A 16,629-nucleotide genomic window follows, 5' to 3' on the forward strand; every position below is an offset into this window, starting at 1 on the left:
TCGGAAAATGATCGCCAAACATAAATTCGAATGAATATGGTACATTCTGATTCATGATTGGTAAAATGAGGATTTTCTTAACATCGGAAAAAGTCAGTAACATTCAGTAAAATATATAATAAAACATGGTAATACATGTGCCACGTTTAGTAAAATCACAGCCACCAATGTGGGAAGCTGGGGTACAAATTCTGGCTCTGCCCTGTTTGACATAATATACCAGTAGTGGCCCATAACACTATGGTGCCTACCTCAATAATCATGAGAGTGTCTTAAACAAAAAGAGTCATGCCAGCTGGGACGTTGCCCAGATTACCAAGGTCCGCGTCAGATGTCGAGGAACCAGGACAATCTGATGATAAATGGGCTACTGGACCAAGCCATTCATGGACAAGGCAAGAGAACCTGGATCTGATGAAATGCTACTATAACAGCAGACCAAATGAGAAAGAATCTATGAAGCGTATGAGGAAATTCTGTGTGGATACAAGACCTGCATGTCCACTAACTGAGAAACAGCTAGTCACCCAACATTTCAATGTCATACAACTATCAGAAATACAGAAGAGTGTAAAGATCATGGTTAAGACCAAGCTGGACAAAGGCCTGACCCCAACTGAAGAGACTGCTAAACAAAGGCTTACAGCACTCGCTGCAAGACTAGGGAGATACACTAGAGAAGCTGAGGCCAAGAAGATAAATGCCCTGTTCTCCAAAGAACCATCCAAAGTGTACTCCCAACTACAGAGGAACAGCACAATGGCAGCAACTCCACCAATAGCAGTGATTGAACAATACTGGAGGAACATATGGGAGAAGGAAAAAACACAACACCATTGCATTGTGACTGCAAGATCTGAGAATGAAACATAGCCACCACCTAGAGCAAGAACCAATTACCATTAAAGAAGCAGACATCCATCAGCGGGTCAAGAACATGAAGAGTTGGACAGCACCTGGCCCAGACATGATCCTCACCTACTGGCTAAAGAAATTAATAGCGGTACATGAACGCATGGTGAAGCAGGCCACCACCCAGTTTGGCTAACAGAAGAACAGTGCTGATCATGAAGGATCCTAACAAAGGAACAGTTCCATCCACCTACTGCCCAGTAACCTGCCTAACAGCAACATGGAAACTTCTGTCAAGCATTATAGCCACCAAGCTACAGAACCATATAAACCAGTACATGAATCCAGCTCAGAAAGGTATTGGGACTTACACCAGAGGCTCTAAGCCCCAGCTCCTAGTAGATAGAGCAGTCGCTCAAGACTCAAGATCCAGACAGACCAATCTCAGCACAGCCTGGATTGACTACAAGAAAGCCTATGACTCAATGCCACACATGGACCAGTGAATGCTTGGCTCTCAACAATGTCAACAAATTAAGAACCTTCCTCCAAAACTCAATGGGGCTATGGAGAACAACATTATAAGTCAACTCAAGACAACTAGCTCAAGTGACCGTCCAATGCGGCATATACCAAGGTGATGCACTGTCCCCATTGCTGCTTTGCATAGGCTTGAAGCCCCTCAGTCAGATAATTACAGAGTCTGGCTATGGATACAAGTTCAAGAGTGGAAGCACCATCAGCCACCTCCTCTACATGGATGACATCAAGCTGTATGCGAAAAATGAACGAGACATCAATTCACTGATCCAACTGACAAGGAACTACAGAGAAGACATCGGGATGTCCTTCGGAGTGGAGAAATGCGGCCGGTTGGTAATAAACAGAGGCAAGGTAGTCAAGACTGATGGAGTGGAATTATCAGCAGGGCACATAGCAGATATCCAGACATGCTACAAGTACCTCGGCATCTCACAGGGATACGGTAACCATGATGAGGAGGCAAGGAAAGCAGCAATATCCATATACCATCAAAGGGTAAGACGGGTCTTGAAGAGCCAGCTCAATGGGAAGAATAAAATCCGTGCCATCAATATATACTCACTGGCTAACTGCAGAGTCAGGAGATATGATTCTGCCAAATATATATATATATATAGATAAATCAAGAAAAAAGGGCAGCACTACCAAAATAATATAGTAGGTGCAAAACCTATTCAACAGTGTCCAAACAGCCAAATTATCAAAAGGAAAAAAATAGGCAGCACTCAAATTAAATGTGAAAACAGTGGATACGTTACTGATCCTCAGGTGGCAACGGTTCAACGGTAACCCGTCTTTGTCAAGCCGTTTTCCTTTAGATATATAGATAGAGATTTTTTTTCTTTACGTTGGAGGGTCCAATTCCAGCTATTGCTGTGGGATGTGTGATTTCTATCTACACCACTGTGTACAGGATAATAGAGTATAATAAAGTAGTTATGGACGTGACGTAACTAACATTGTGCAGTGACTCTGCTTTCCATATAGTGACGGATATTTCTTGTTGCTGAAACTGTGATCTTTTTTTTCCACTTTAAACCTTTTTTAAACCCCTCTGATCAGTGCGATCATACAACATACAAGCCTCTAATGGCTCCGGTGATGCCCTGTACTGCTGTAGTGCCGTGTATCATCACTGCCTGTCAGTGTAATACTAACGGCCCCATACACATGAGATCAGAGTTGGCTGAACGGTCATTTGGCAGACGGCTATCTCTCCCGACTGCCCCATACACACAAATATTCCAGCTTTCCTGTGGTCTGTATGAGAGAGTCGCCTCCAGACTCCTCTAGCAGAGGATTATCTACAGGAAGAACAAACGGATTATCCTCTGAAATTCAGGATGCCAGATCCTTCTCTGCCCTGACATCATCTGTCGGGAGGCCCCCAAATACATTATATGGTCGGCCAAACCCCCCGAAATCAGTGCTTTCATGGAACTTTAGTCTAATGTGTATGGGGGCGTTATAAGGTAACTTATTGGACGCTGCCTCTGGCCCGACCTAATAGACCTTCGTACATTGCAGCCCAGACACCATTATTAGGCATGTAAGTATAGTAGTAACTAGGCCGCCTCATACTATCGAGTACTTGGAGGCGGGGAGCATTCAGCCAAACTGTCACACCTTCTTAGACGTCATGTTTGCTTTTCACATCAGCAAGTGGATTCTTATGATGCTACATCAGCTCATCTTCTCATTCAGGTCTCTACAATATCGGATCCTCTCAGTGAAGATCTTCTATAGAAGAGAATTTTCCTGATTTACCCATCAAAGATGGATATGGACAGAGACAAGATGGCGGAGAGGATATTACACCTCACCCTAGAGATCCTCTTCCGGCTTACTGGAGAGGTGAGAGATTCTGATGACGTCACATTGCATCATTTATATCTATGGGAATAACACATTGTTAGGTGCTGAGTTTCCCCCACTGTACAGGGGGAATCTCAAGCCATGTCCTCTGCGGTCTCCCATTCCTCTGCAGCTGCAGAGATTCCTGCTCAGCAGAGGCATCGGTCCAGGCGTCTTTCCCAGGATGATGCTAGGCATCTGGTTGCTCCTTCTGGCTCTGCTATAACTCCATGCTTGAGTCAGCAGCAAGTAGACACTTCTGGGACTAAGTCCTGTCTTTTGGGTACTTATCATGCCTATGGGACGACCTCACATTGGAGGTCGGAGGTCACATGCGCAGGTCCCGTTCCTGCTCGGATTTGTCCACTACTGGGAAGGTCCTGGAAGGACACCGCTATAAAAGAGTCACATGGCCACTCAGCCATATGCTAGTATAGACTCTTGTGCCTTATGGTGTGCATGATGACGGATGCTTTTTACTTCGAATGACTCATGAAACCCCTACCCTTGATTGTGTATGTTGTTAGGGTCTAGTGGTTGAAGTCAGGTCTGTCAGTGGCTAAGCTATATGCCACAGTGCATCCCAGTCCTCTGCACTTGCTAGCTTCCGACTGTGCCTCTCTGCTTAGGGCACTGTCCTACTGCACCAGGTAGCAGTAACCGCCAGTGCGGCGCCGTGCGCAAAGCTATCGCTTTCCTCCCCACTCTGGGTGGTTAGTGGCTTCCGCCAGACTGGTGCAGTGCACTCTGGTGCGTTATTTCTCATTTGGTCTCTTGCTGGCTCTGCTACAGTGGCACCGAGCGCTAGAGGGGCTCTAATCCCATGTCCTTGGGGCGGAGTCCTGTGTTTGTATACTAGTGCTCATCCGGCCAAGCCCTGTGAGTTTAACAGGCTTCGGCACCTACATTGTGCGGTTCTGTGAATCAACAGCCCTCGTGTGTCTCTTTATTACTTGCCATATAGTCACCGCCATTACTGCGCAGCTGGTTTCCATCTCTGCACGGTGACCCCGGTGTTATGATTGAGTCACCGTAGGAGGCAAAAACAGAAATGCTAGCTAAGTCCAGAAAACCAAAGAGGTTGGCAGCTATCGGATTGCAGACCCCTGATCCTATCCACAACAACTAACAGTAGCCATGGGGGGTTCCTACGATGCCCTAGACCCCTCGATCACAGCCGGAGAATTAAATAGGCCTAAAGAAAGAAAGGGGAAATCTAAACTGCCCCAGAGCAGACCCCAAAGCAATAGGCAGCCCCCAACATATAATGACGGTGAAGCAAGATGAAATCACTAACACAGACAGAAAGATAGACTGAGCAAAGACAGGGCCCAAGCTAACTAGATAGGAAAGTACAGGAAGGCTGCTGTCTGCAATCCGTGAAAAACCCTATGAAAATAAGAGCCAACAGACTGACAGTAAAAAAGGCCCTGAAGACGCTAGGCTTCAAAAAGCTATGTCAGTACTCAGGAATATTCTGAAGACAGAGCAACAGGCAAAAGGAGATTCAGCTCACCCCAGCAGGGAATGGCAGAATCCAGAAAAGCAAGGAAAACAAAAACAAAACACAAATGCTAACAGGCAAAGCAGAAAACTTAGCTTTAGAGGAGCAGGAATCAGACTGGTGTCCTAGAAGTCCACAGAGAAATCACCCGCAGGGCAGAAGGGTGTCGGCAGCCTTATATCCAGTCCGTGACTCCACTCAGCCAGTCATCCTCATTAGGCTCAGGTGCCTGATAATCAGGCTCATTACCTTCCTTTACCAGAATAGGGAGTTCACCAGACCTCAGTGACGAAGGGGAAAATGAACTCACAACAGTACCTCCCCCTTGAGGAGGGGTCACCGAACCCTCAACCACGCCACCAGGGCGATCAGGGTGAGCCCGATGAAAGGCACGCACCAATTTTTTGGCATGAATATCAGAGGCAGAGACCCAGGAATTATCCTCCTGACCATAACCCTTCCACTTAACCAAATACTGGAGTCTCCGTCTAGCCAAACGGGAATACAGTATTTTCTCTACCTCATATTTCATGTTACCTTCAACCAATACAGGGTCTGGAGGTGCCACCCCAGGAACAACTGGTTCAACAAACCTCTTCAACAAGGACTTATGGAACACACTATGGATTTTAAATGTGATAGGAAGAGCCAATCGAAAAGAGACCGGATTAATAATCTCCAAAATCTTGTAAGGTCCAATAAATCTAGGCTTAAACTTAGGAGAAGCCACCTTCATAGCAATATTTTTTGATGATAACCACACCATATCACCAATCTTAAACTGGGGACCAATGGTCCTATGTCGATTGGAAAACCGCTGGGCCTTTTCCTGGGAGAGAGATAACTTATCCACCACTTGGTCCCAGATCTGGTGCATTCTCTCCACCACAGTGTCAACACCTGGGCAGGCAGAAGGCTCCACCTGCCCTGAAGAAAATCGAGGATGAAACCCAAAGTTACAAAGAAAAGGTGACATCAAAGTGGCAGAACTAGCTCTATTATTTAAAGCAAATTCGGCCAAGGGCAAAAATGAAACCCAATCATCCTGATCAGCGGAAATAAAACATCTCAAATACGACTCCAAGGTCTGGTTTGTTCTCTCTGTCTGCCCATTGGTCTGAGGGTGAAAAGCAGAGGAGAAGGACAACTGAATTCCCAGCTTGGAACAGAAAGTCCTTCAAAATCTAGACACAAACTGAACTCCTCTGTCAGATACAATGTTCTCAGGAATCCGGTGTAAGCGATCCACCTGTTGCAAAAACAGGGGCACCAACTCAGAGGAAGATGGCAACTTAGGGAGTGGTACAAGATGAACCATCTTAGAGAACCTATCACAAATCACGCAAATAACAGTCATTCTTTGAGAGACCGGCATATCAGAGATGAAATCCATTGAAATATGGGTCCATGGCCTCCTGGGGACCAGCAAAGGCATCAACAACCCACTAGAGCGAGAACAAGATTTAGACCGGGAGCAAGTCCCACAGGACTGCACAAAATTCCTGACATCATGAGACAAGGTGGGCCACCAAAAAGAGCGACTCACCAGATCTCTAGTACCAAAAATACCTGGATGACCAGCCAATACAGAGCAATGAACTTCAGACATCACTCTCTTCTTCCACTGGTCAGGAACATACAACTTTCCACTGGGACAACGCTCACGTTTGTCCTCCTGGAACTCTTGCAGAGCAAGTCTCAAATCGGGCGAGATGGCAGAAAGAACTACCCCTTCGCCTAAGATGGTAGCAGGCTTGGTCACCACAGGAGAATCAGCAAAGAAACTCCTAGAGAGGGCGTCTGCCTTGACATTCTTAGTTCCAGGAAGAAAAGAAACCACAAAATCAAAACGTGTAAAAAACAAGGCCCACCTAGCCTGTCTAGGGTTCAAGCGTTTAGCCGACTCTAGGTAAATCAAATTCTTGTGGTCAGTGAGGACCACAACTTGATGTTTAGCTCCCTCCAACCAATGTCTCCACTCCTCAAATGCCCATTTCATGGCCAACAGTTCCCGATTCCCCACATCATAGTTACGTTCAGATGGAGAGAACTTTCGGGAAAAGAAAGCACAGGGATTCATTTTAGATGTTACAGGATCCTTTTGGGACAAAACAGCTCCTGCACCAATCTCAGAAGCATCCACCTCTACCTGGAACGGGAGTGAGACATCAGGTTGCCGCAAAACCGGGGCGGAGGTAAATCTTTGCTTCAGCTCCTGAAAGGAAGCAACAGCCTCCGGAGACCAATTCAACACATCAGCACCCTTCTTAGTCAGATCAGTCAATGACTTGGCAATACTAGAAAATTTTGCTATAAATTTCCGATAAAAATTAGCAAAACCCAAAAACTTCTGGAGGGCCTTCAAAGAAGTGGGCTGAACCCAATCATAAATGGCCTGTACCTTGGCCGGGTCCATTTCAATAGTTGACGGAGACAAAATAAATCCCAAAAATGAAATCCTCTGTACTCCAAAAAGGCATTTCAATCCTTTGACATACAGGGAATTCTCCCTCAAGATCCGGAACACAGTCCGAACATGTTCCACATGAGAATCCCAATCCCTGGAGAAGATCAAAATATCATCCAGATAGATAATCAAAAATTTATCGACAAAGTCTCGGAAAATATCGTTCATGAAGCACTGGAAGACAGAAGGGGCATTAGTGAGCCCAAAAGGCATCACCAGGTACTCAAAATGTCCCTCCGGAGTATTAAACGCTGTCTTCCATTCATCCCCCTGCTTAATCCGGATAAGATTATACGCCCCCCTGAGGTCAAGCTTGGTAAACCAGCAAGCACCTCTAACTCTAGAGAATAGATCCGAAATCAGGGGTAACGGATACTGATATTTAATAGTAATTTTATTGAGGGCACGATAATCAATACAAGGCCTTAAAGAACCATCCTTTTTGGCCACAAAAATAAAAACCGGCACCTAAGGGTGAAGAGGATGGTCTAATATGACCCTTCTCCAACGCCTCCTTAATATAGGACTGCATAGCCTCGTGCTTGGGTACAGATAAATTGAAGAGCCGACCCTTGGGAAATTTACACCCCGGGCTTAGTTCGATTGCACAGTCATAACTCCTATGAGGAGGCAAAGACGCAGACTCATTCTCACTAAATACATCATAAAAGTCCGCCAAATAGTCAGGAACATCATGCGACTGAGGAGAGGTGGAAAAAACCGGAGCCTCACTAAAGGCACACCGACAACCCCAACTCACCACAGACACAGATTTCCAATCCAAAACTGGATTATGAATTTGCAACCAGGGAAACCCCAGAACAACGGCATCATACAGACCATGCAACACCAAAAATCTGCAATTTTCTTGATGGTCTGGGGCGACCCGCATGACCACCTGGGTCCAAAACTGAGGTTTATTTTTAGCCAAAGGAGTAGCATCAATCCCCCTCAAAGGGATAGGCGTCTGCAGAGGTGTCATCGGAAATCCACAACGTTTAGCAAAATCCAAGTCCATTAGGTTTAGCGCTGCAGATCAGAGTAATTGCCAGAAGAAATTTAGGTTGAACACCACCAACAGAAAACGTGTGTGCAAAGCGTTTCTCTCGTTTAGGACAAACAGAAATAATATGCGAGGCATCTCCACAGAAAAAACACAGCTTATTACGCCTTCTGAACTCCTGACTTTGCGCCTTAGACAAAACTCTATCACATTGCATAGGTTCAGACGTCTGTTCAACACCTCTCGTGCAATCCTGCGTTCACGTAAACGCCGATCAACCTGAATGGCTAATGACATAGAATCGTCCAGACCAGAGGGAACAGGAAATCCCACCATAGTATCTTTTATGGCTTCTGACAAACCCTTCCAAAAGAGAGCAGCCAAGGCATTATCATTCCAGGTAGTAAGGACCGCCCACTTTCGGAACTTTTGACAGTACAACTCTGCAGAATCTCGACCCTGGTTCAATGCCAACAGGGTCTTTTCAGCTTGATCAATAGCATTAGGTTCGTCATACAACAACCCTAAAGCTTGAAAGAATGCGTTCTTATTAGTCAGAATAGGATCATCTGGTTTCAAAGAAAACGCCCAATCCTGGGGATCGCCACGCAGCAAAGAGATGACAATTTTAACCTGCTGCGTGGAGCTCACTGACGAGTTAGGCTTCAAGGCAAAAAATAATTTACAATTATTTTTGAAACTCAAAAATTTAGATCGATCCCCAAAAAATACATCAGGTGTAGGGATCTTTGGTTCAACAGCATGCGAACGAGCAAGGTAGGGGGAAATTCCCCGCACTTCCGCAGCGAGTTGCTCCACACGATCAGACAATTGCTTTATCTCCATTGAGAGAAAAAAAATTTCCCCCTACGGCCTCAGAGATATAGAGGAAAGAATATACACACACTTTTTTTTTTTTTTTTAAACACAATTCTTTCCTGCTATTGAGTACCCTAGGATCTGCGGTATGGCGGGTGATTCTGTTATGATTGAGTCACCGTAGGAGGCAAAAACAGAAATGCTAGCTAAGTCCAGAAAACCAGAGAGGTTGGCAGCTATCGGATTGCAGACCCCTGATCCTATCCACAACAACTAACAGTAGCCGTGGGGGGTTCCTACGATGCCCTAGACCCCTCGATCACAGCCGGAGAATTAAATAGGCCTAAAGAAAGAAAGGGGAAATCTAAACTGCCCCAGAGCAGACCCCAAAGCAATAGGCAGCCCCCAACATATAATGACGGTGAAGCAAGATGAAAACACTAACACAGACAGAAAGATAGACTGAGCAAAGACGGGGCCCAAACTACCTACATAGGAAAGGACAGGAAGGCTGCTGTCTGCAATCCGTGAAAAACCCTATGAAAATAAGAGCCAACAGACTGACAGTAAAAAAGGCCCTGAAGACGCTAGGCTTCAAAAAGCTATGTCAGTACTCAGGAATATTCTGAAGACAGAGCAACAGGCAAAAGGAGATTCAGCTCACCCCAGCAGGGAATGGCAGAATCCAGAAAAGCAAGGAAAACAAAAACAAAACACAAATGCTAACAGGCAAAGCAGAAAACTTAGCTTTAGAGGAGCAGGAATCAGACTGGTGTCCTAGAAGTCCACAGAGAAATCACCCGCAGGGCAGAAGGGTGTCGGCAGCCTTATATCCAGTCCGTGACTCCACTCAGCCAGTCATCCTCATTAGGCTCAGGTGCCTGATAACCAGGCTCATTACCTTCCTTTACCAGAATAGGGAGTTCACCAGACCTCAGTGACGAAGGGGAAAATGAACTCACAACACCCCGGGCTGTTAACGCACCTCATACCACCATACCGTTCCGCCAGCCCTTAACATAGATGGGCAGAACTAGAGAGGTGAGGACTCTGGAAATATATGTAGTGAGATTTATTAATGTGTCTCTCCATTACCAGGATTACACAGTGGTGAAGAAGACCTCTAGTGATCGCTGTCAGGACCCTGTGCCTGAGGGATGTGGAAGACCCCTGAGCCCAATCACGGAGCCTCCACCTCTCCCCCTGATCCATGAGGACATCAATGACCAGAATATCCTAGAACTCATCTACAAGATGATTGAGCTGCTGAGTGGAGAGGTGACACTGCTGGGAATGCTGGGACATTATACAGTAACACTATGAAGGGTTCGGGGGGATGACGGTATCATTGTATGTGTCAGGTTCCTATAAGGTGTCAGGATGTCGCTGTCTATTTCTCCATGGAGGAGTGGGAGTATTTAGAAGGACACAGAGACCTGTGCAAGGACATCATAATGGAGGTTCCCCAGCCCCTCACATCACCAGGTAATAGACAGGACTAAATACACACGGCCTATAATTATCTGTATGTAGAGAATGAATTCAGTCCCTGTATGTGTTTCCTCCAGATCTATCCAGTAAGAGGACAACACCAGAGAGATGTCCCCGTCCTCTTCTTCTACAGGACTGTACACAAGAAGATCCCAGTGCTCCTCAGGATCATCAGGTAGATGGATAGAAGGTGTCAGGAGATCTCCCCTATGATGTGTAGACGGCTGTGAAGGTCTTGTGCTCAGTCTTGTTTTATCCACCAGTATTATATGTTTTATACTTGTGTAATGAGAACGGTGGAGATGGCAGGATTAGAGCTGATCATAGATGGGACTTCTCCATCTGTCTGTGACTTTTACAATATTTGTTTCAGGGTGAAGATCTGACCCATATTAAAACTACAGAGACATATGTGAGGGGTGATGAGTGGTGTAAAGAGGAGATTCCCACATATGACTACCCAGGTGAGTAGTAACAACTAAATGCAGAGAAGTCACAGATTCTTCTCAGTCACCGGCTGTGGCTGCTTTATCGGTGGTGTAGTCCAGCTGTATTACCATGATCACCATTTTGCCTCTAGACCACAACATTCTCCTCCACCCAAAACTGTTCAAATGACTTTGGACATCGAAAGCCCTTTTCTATAGAACTTACAACCTGGAGGATCCACCTACCTCCTGGTATTAGTGTGAGGGTGATCCCTTAAAGCAAGATTTATATGATACCGTTACCTGCTCAGATCTATAAACTACAAAGCCAAATAACAGCGTACGTAGAATGTGCTGACAGTGTTCAGAAGGGAAGGAGCGCCATTTAGCTATTTGAATAAAGATCTAGCTGGAATAGTTTGCAGACACAATTAGTCATGAGCTAGTATACTCGTTGCTCGGGTGTCCTCCAAGTATTTTGGCGTACTCGGAGATTTAGTTTTCGACATCTCAGCTGCATGATTTGTGACTTGTAGACAGGACAAATACATGTGGGAATTCCCTAACAAACAGGCATTACCAGATGTATTCAAGCTGTCTAGCAGTCGCATATCATGCAGCTGAGACGACAAAAACTAAATCTCCGAGCACACCAAAATACTCGGAGGACATCCGAGCAATGAGTATACGCGATCATCAAAAGATATCCACCATGAACATGCTTGGCACTATCTTTTCTGCTTTCCATATCCCAAGGATTGCCTTCCTCATCGCCCTTTAACACCGTTACATGGACCTACACTTACACTGGGACCCCTAGGCTTGGCCCATGGTGTTACCTGCTTTTCTGTGGTATTAGAGGGCAAGAAGAATAGTCAGGTAGCTGGGTCAGACCCAGAAGGACAGAATACAGAAACAGAAGACACAAGAGTAGTCAGTAAATGGGCCACGGTCACAGCAGAATACAAATACACAAACCAGGAGCTGAGGACTGAACCAGAGGAGAACAATGCTGTATCTGGCAGATTCCGGCCATGTGCTTTGAGCTTTAGTAGGGTGTTGTACTTTCCAATTGGCTGAAGTAGGGAGCAGATTACTCCAGCTGGACAGCAGGACCAGATCCCAGATTAGATTAGACACACCATATGCAGAAGCCCTAATATAACTAAATGACAGAATAGTCAATATCCCCATAAAGTGATTCAATTTTATAAATTAATTCACTGAGGGTTATAATCTATACACATGTGGTCAAAATTGTTAGTACCCCTCGTTTAATGACAGAAAAACCCACAATGGTCACAGAAATGACTTGAATCTGACAAAAGTAATAATAAATTAAAAATCTATGAAAATGAACAAATGAAAGTCAGACATTGCTTTTCCACCATGCTTCTACAGAATTTAAAAAAAAAAATAAAATACATGAAATAGGCCTGGACAGAAATGATGGTACCCCTGAAAATAATGTGACAAAAGGGACATGTTACATCATGGTGTGTCCACTAATTTGCATCACAGGTGTCTACAATCCTGGAATCAGTGAGTGGCCTTTATAGAGGAGGCTACAGATCCTCCCTGTGCTGTTTGGTGACATGGTGTGTATCACACTCAACATGGACCAAAGGAAGCAAAGGAAAGAGATGTCTCAGGAGATTAGAAAGAAAATTATAGACAAACATGTTACAGGTAAAAGTTATAAGACCATCTCCAAGCAGCTAATGTTCCTTTGACTACAGTTGCACATATTATTCAGAAATTTAATATCCATGGGACTGTAGCCAACATCCCTGGACGTGACCGCAGGAGGAAAATTGATGACAAATCAAAGAGACGGATAATACGAATGGTAACAAAAGAGCCCAGAAAAACTCCTAAACATATTAAAGGTGAACTTCAAGCTCAAGGAACATCAATTTCACATTGCACCATCCGTCATTGTATGAGCCAAAGTGGACTTCATGGGAGACGACCAAGGAGGACACAATTGTTGAAAATAATCATAAAAAAGCCAGACTGGAATTTGTCAAACTACATGTTGACAAGCCACAAAGCTTCTGGGAGAATGTCCTATGGACAAAAATGGAACTTTTTGGCAAAGCACATCAGCTCTATGTTCTCAGACGGAAAAATGAAGCATATCACAAAAAGAAGACTGTCCCTACTGTGAAACAAGGAGGAGGCTCTGTTATGTTCTGGGGCTGCTTTGCTGCATGTGGCACAGGGTTTCTAGAATGTGTGCAGGGAACAATGAAATCTCAAGACTGTCAAGGGATTCTATAGAGAAATGTGCTGCTCAGTGTCAGAAAGCTTGGTCTCAGTCGCAGGTCATGGGTCTTGCAACAGGATAACAACACAAAACAGACAGCTAAAAACATGCAAGAATGGCTAAGAGGAAAACAATGGACTATTCTGAAGTGGCCTTCTATGAGCCCTGACCTAAATCCTATTGAGCATCTTTGGAAAGAGCTGAAACATGCCGTCTGGAAAAGGCAACCTTCAAACATGAGACAGTTGCTCTTGAGGAGTGGTCCAAAATACCTGTTGAGAGGTGCAGAAGTCTCCTTGGCAGTTACAGAAATTGTTTGATTGCAGTGATTGCCTCAAAAGGCTGTGCAACAAAATATTTTAGTTAAGGGAACCATCATTTCTGTCCAGGCCTATTTCATGAGTTTTATTTTTTAAATTCTGTGGAAGCATGGCTGAAAAGCAATGTCTGACTTTCATTTGTTCATTTTGATAGATTTTTGATTTATTTATTACTTTTGTCAGATTCAAGTTATTTCTGTGACCATTGTGGGTTTTTCTGTCATCAAACGAGGGGTACCAACAATTTTGACCACGTGTGTAGGAGTGAATATTTTGACTCCACAGCAACTTTCCGGAAATTAACACACAGTGGATGTTGGAGAGTGAAAATTACACATTTGCCATTTTCTTACCCAGCACATAGTGCCCAGATTGTGCTCCAGGAGACACACACCACAAATTAAGTGGGTTCTTCTCACTATAATATTGCTAAATACAGGGATCCCAAATGTTGTTTGCGCACACTGCAAGACTCCGAAGTGAGAGCGGATTTTGCTGGATTGGTTTATGGCAACCTTGTTGATTTTCAACAGCCTTTGAGCCACTAATAGTGTGGGAAACTCTGTTTTTCCACTGACAGATGATGGACCTGAGTGGGATCTTGTTTTTTGTGATATGAGAATTGGTATTATTTTCGCCTACACAACATTGATTGGTTTCTTTTTATTCAATATTTGGGAGGCAGAATGAACAAACAGTTGAACACCGCACACTACTGGTTCATCCAACAAGGTTTTCTATTAGACTGTGAACTGTCATTGTCTTGGTAAATAAATAAAGTTTTTTTACATAGCTTGCTATTTTTATGGACAGTGTAAGTAGAAATGTTCAAAAATATAAAACTCGGATATTTTATTAAAAATAATAATTGCTTTTTATCTTAGCAGATGACTGTAACAGTAGATTAGAGGGACAGCTGACATCTTCAATTTTTAAATCCGAAGATCTTGAGATCCTACAAGATACAACTGAAGTGATTACTATTACTCTAGATATGCCATCATCCATTCAGAGCAAAGATCTGTCATCTGATCTTATGAAACAGGTCCCATCTTCTGATTCATTACTGACTACTAAGGAAAATCAAAGTCACAAAAGAGGCAATAAAAAACAAACTGCTGCTAAAGGAAAGAAGTCATTTTCATGTTCAGACTGTGGGAAATATTTTACATGGAAATCACATTTTGTTAACCACATGAGAATTCACACAGGGGAGAAGCCTTTTTCCTGTTCAAAATGTGAGAAATGTTTTGCACGTAAATCACATTTTGTTACTCACCACAGAACGCACACAGGGGAGAAGCCTTTTTCTTGTTCAGAATGTGGGAAATGTTTTAACCAGAAATCACATTTTGTTAATCACCAGAGAACTCACACAGGGGAGAAGCCTTTTTCCTGTTCAGAATGTGGGAAATGTTTTAGCAATAAATCAGATTGTGTTAATCACCATAGAACTCACACAGGGGAGAAGCCTTATTCTTGTTCAGAATGTGGGAAATGTTTTGCACGTAAATCACATTTTGTTACTCACCAGAGAACTCACACAGGGGAGAAGCCTTTTTCCTGTTCAGAATGTGGGAAATGTTTTAACCAGAAATCACATTTTGTTACTCACCAGAGAGCTCACAAAGGGGAGAAGCCTTTTTCCTGTTCAGAATGTGGGAAATGTTTTAACAATAAATCAGATTGTGTTAAGCACCAGAGAATCCACACAGGAGAGAAGCCTTTTTCCTGTTCAGAATGTGGGAAATGTTTTAACAATAAATCAAATTGTGTTAAGCACCAGAGAATCCACACAGGAGAGAAGCCATATTCATGTTCAGAATGTGGGAAATGTTTTAAATGGAAAATAAGTCTTGATAGCCATCAAAGAACCCACACAGGAGAGAAGCCTTTTTCCTGTTAATGTGGGAAATATTTTAACCAGAAAGTGCTTCTTGTTAGGCATCAGAGCAGTCACATAGAGGAGAAGCTTTTTTCATTTTCTTAATGTGGGAAATGTTTTACTTGGAAATGAACTGTTAATAAACATCAGAGATGTCACATAGGGGAGAAGCCTTTTTTGTGTTCATAGTGTTGGAATAGTTTTAACCAAAACTGAATCTTCTTAAATGGGTTGTCTCTTGTCATTCCTCATGTTTGCTGACAAAAGTATAAAACTAAACTTTATTCCAAATGTAAAACTATACCCATAATTCACCCCCTGAAGGTTAGTCAGTAGGTGACTAATAGAAAAAATATGTACCCCACGTCTCAGTATATAGGGTGAGGTGACATATACACACTCACTCTCCAAGCCTCTCATTTCTACGGGTTTCATCGTCCTCACCAAAGGCGACTCATCAGGACACTATTTAATATTGACTAGAGTTGAGCGAAACGGGTCGAAAAATTTCAAAAGTCGCCGACTTTTGGCAAAGTCGGGTTTCATGAAACGAAACCCGACCCTAGGATGAGGTCGGCCACGAGGTCGGCGACTTACGCACCAAAGTCGCGTTTCAAAAGTTTGTTTTGCGCTCTTTTTCAGCCAATCAGGATCCACGGACACTGTGGGCAACGTGATGACATAGGCACGGGTCACCACCATCTTTCAGAAGGGCATGCAAGTGATTGGCTTGCTTTGGTGGGCATCACAGGGGGTATAAAAGGGCGTGCACGCCGACCGACATCTTACTTCTGCCGATCTTAGCATAGGGAGAGGTTGCTGCTGATTCTGTAGGGAGAGCGTTAGGCAGGGAAGAAGAAAAAAAAACTGCTTCTGCTGCTAGCGATTGTGCCTGTACAACACACCAGTCACTGTGTGTGCAGTGCAAGGGGAGGCTATATTGTGGTGTATCAGTGGTGTTGGTTGTTGGGCTGCCTTCTAAGGCTTCCTGACAGCTGCATTGCTGTTTACCCACTGCTCTGCAAACTGTTTTTTTAAAAGCAATCCCAATGTTTTTTTTGTCCTGCTGAGGTACTGAGCGTGCATTTTTTCACACCATACAGCGGTGCACGCTCCTCACACAGTACCGTGTAACGGCTGTTATCACAGCCACAGTGAAGCTATCTGTGTCACTCTGTGAGAATAAGTCGAGGA

General features: G+C 44.1%; 1 protein-coding gene across 2 annotated transcripts; it reads left to right on the plus strand.

The window, feature by feature from the left end:
* Nucleotides 1-3,103: 3,103 nt before the first annotated feature.
* Nucleotides 3,104-15,574, plus strand: LOC141072519 (uncharacterized). 2 transcript variants are annotated; one of them, XM_073559790.1, is made up of 6 exons: nt 3,104-3,249; nt 10,141-10,320; nt 10,404-10,527; nt 10,611-10,708; nt 10,907-10,997; nt 14,435-15,574. In XM_073559790.1, the coding sequence occupies exons 1-6, from the start codon at nt 3,172-3,174 to the stop codon at nt 15,454-15,456; spliced, it is 1,593 nt and encodes a 530-aa protein (XP_073415891.1). In that variant the 5' UTR covers nt 3,104-3,171; the 3' UTR covers nt 15,457-15,574. The 2 variants fall into 2 exon arrangements, with proteins under 2 accessions (XP_073415891.1, XP_073415892.1); XM_073559791.1 differs by having other exon boundaries at nt 14,438-15,574.
* Nucleotides 15,575-16,629: the final 1,055 nt, after the last annotated feature.

Source organism: Dendrobates tinctorius, unplaced genomic scaffold, assembly GCF_039654945.1.
Source record: "Dendrobates tinctorius isolate UK_male_01 unplaced genomic scaffold, ASM3965494v1 ptg000274l, whole genome shotgun sequence".
In the NCBI taxonomy this organism is placed as follows: domain Eukaryota; kingdom Metazoa; phylum Chordata; class Amphibia; order Anura; family Dendrobatidae; genus Dendrobates; species Dendrobates tinctorius.

What these genes read in the sequence shown, in the direction of transcription:
- LOC141072519 (XM_073559790.1), top strand. Translation starts at nt 3,172, where the DNA reads ATGGATATGGACAGAGACAAGATGGCGGAGAGGATATTACACCTCACC. An exon ending in TTGAGCTGCTGAGTGGAGAG is followed by an intron (nt 10,321 to 10,403) that starts GTGACACTGCTG and finishes TGTATGTGTCAG; the next exon opens with GTTCCTATAAGGTGTCAGGA. An exon ending in GTGCTCCTCAGGATCATCAG is followed by an intron (nt 10,709 to 10,906) that starts GTAGATGGATAG and finishes TATTTGTTTCAG; the next exon opens with GGTGAAGATCTGACCCATAT.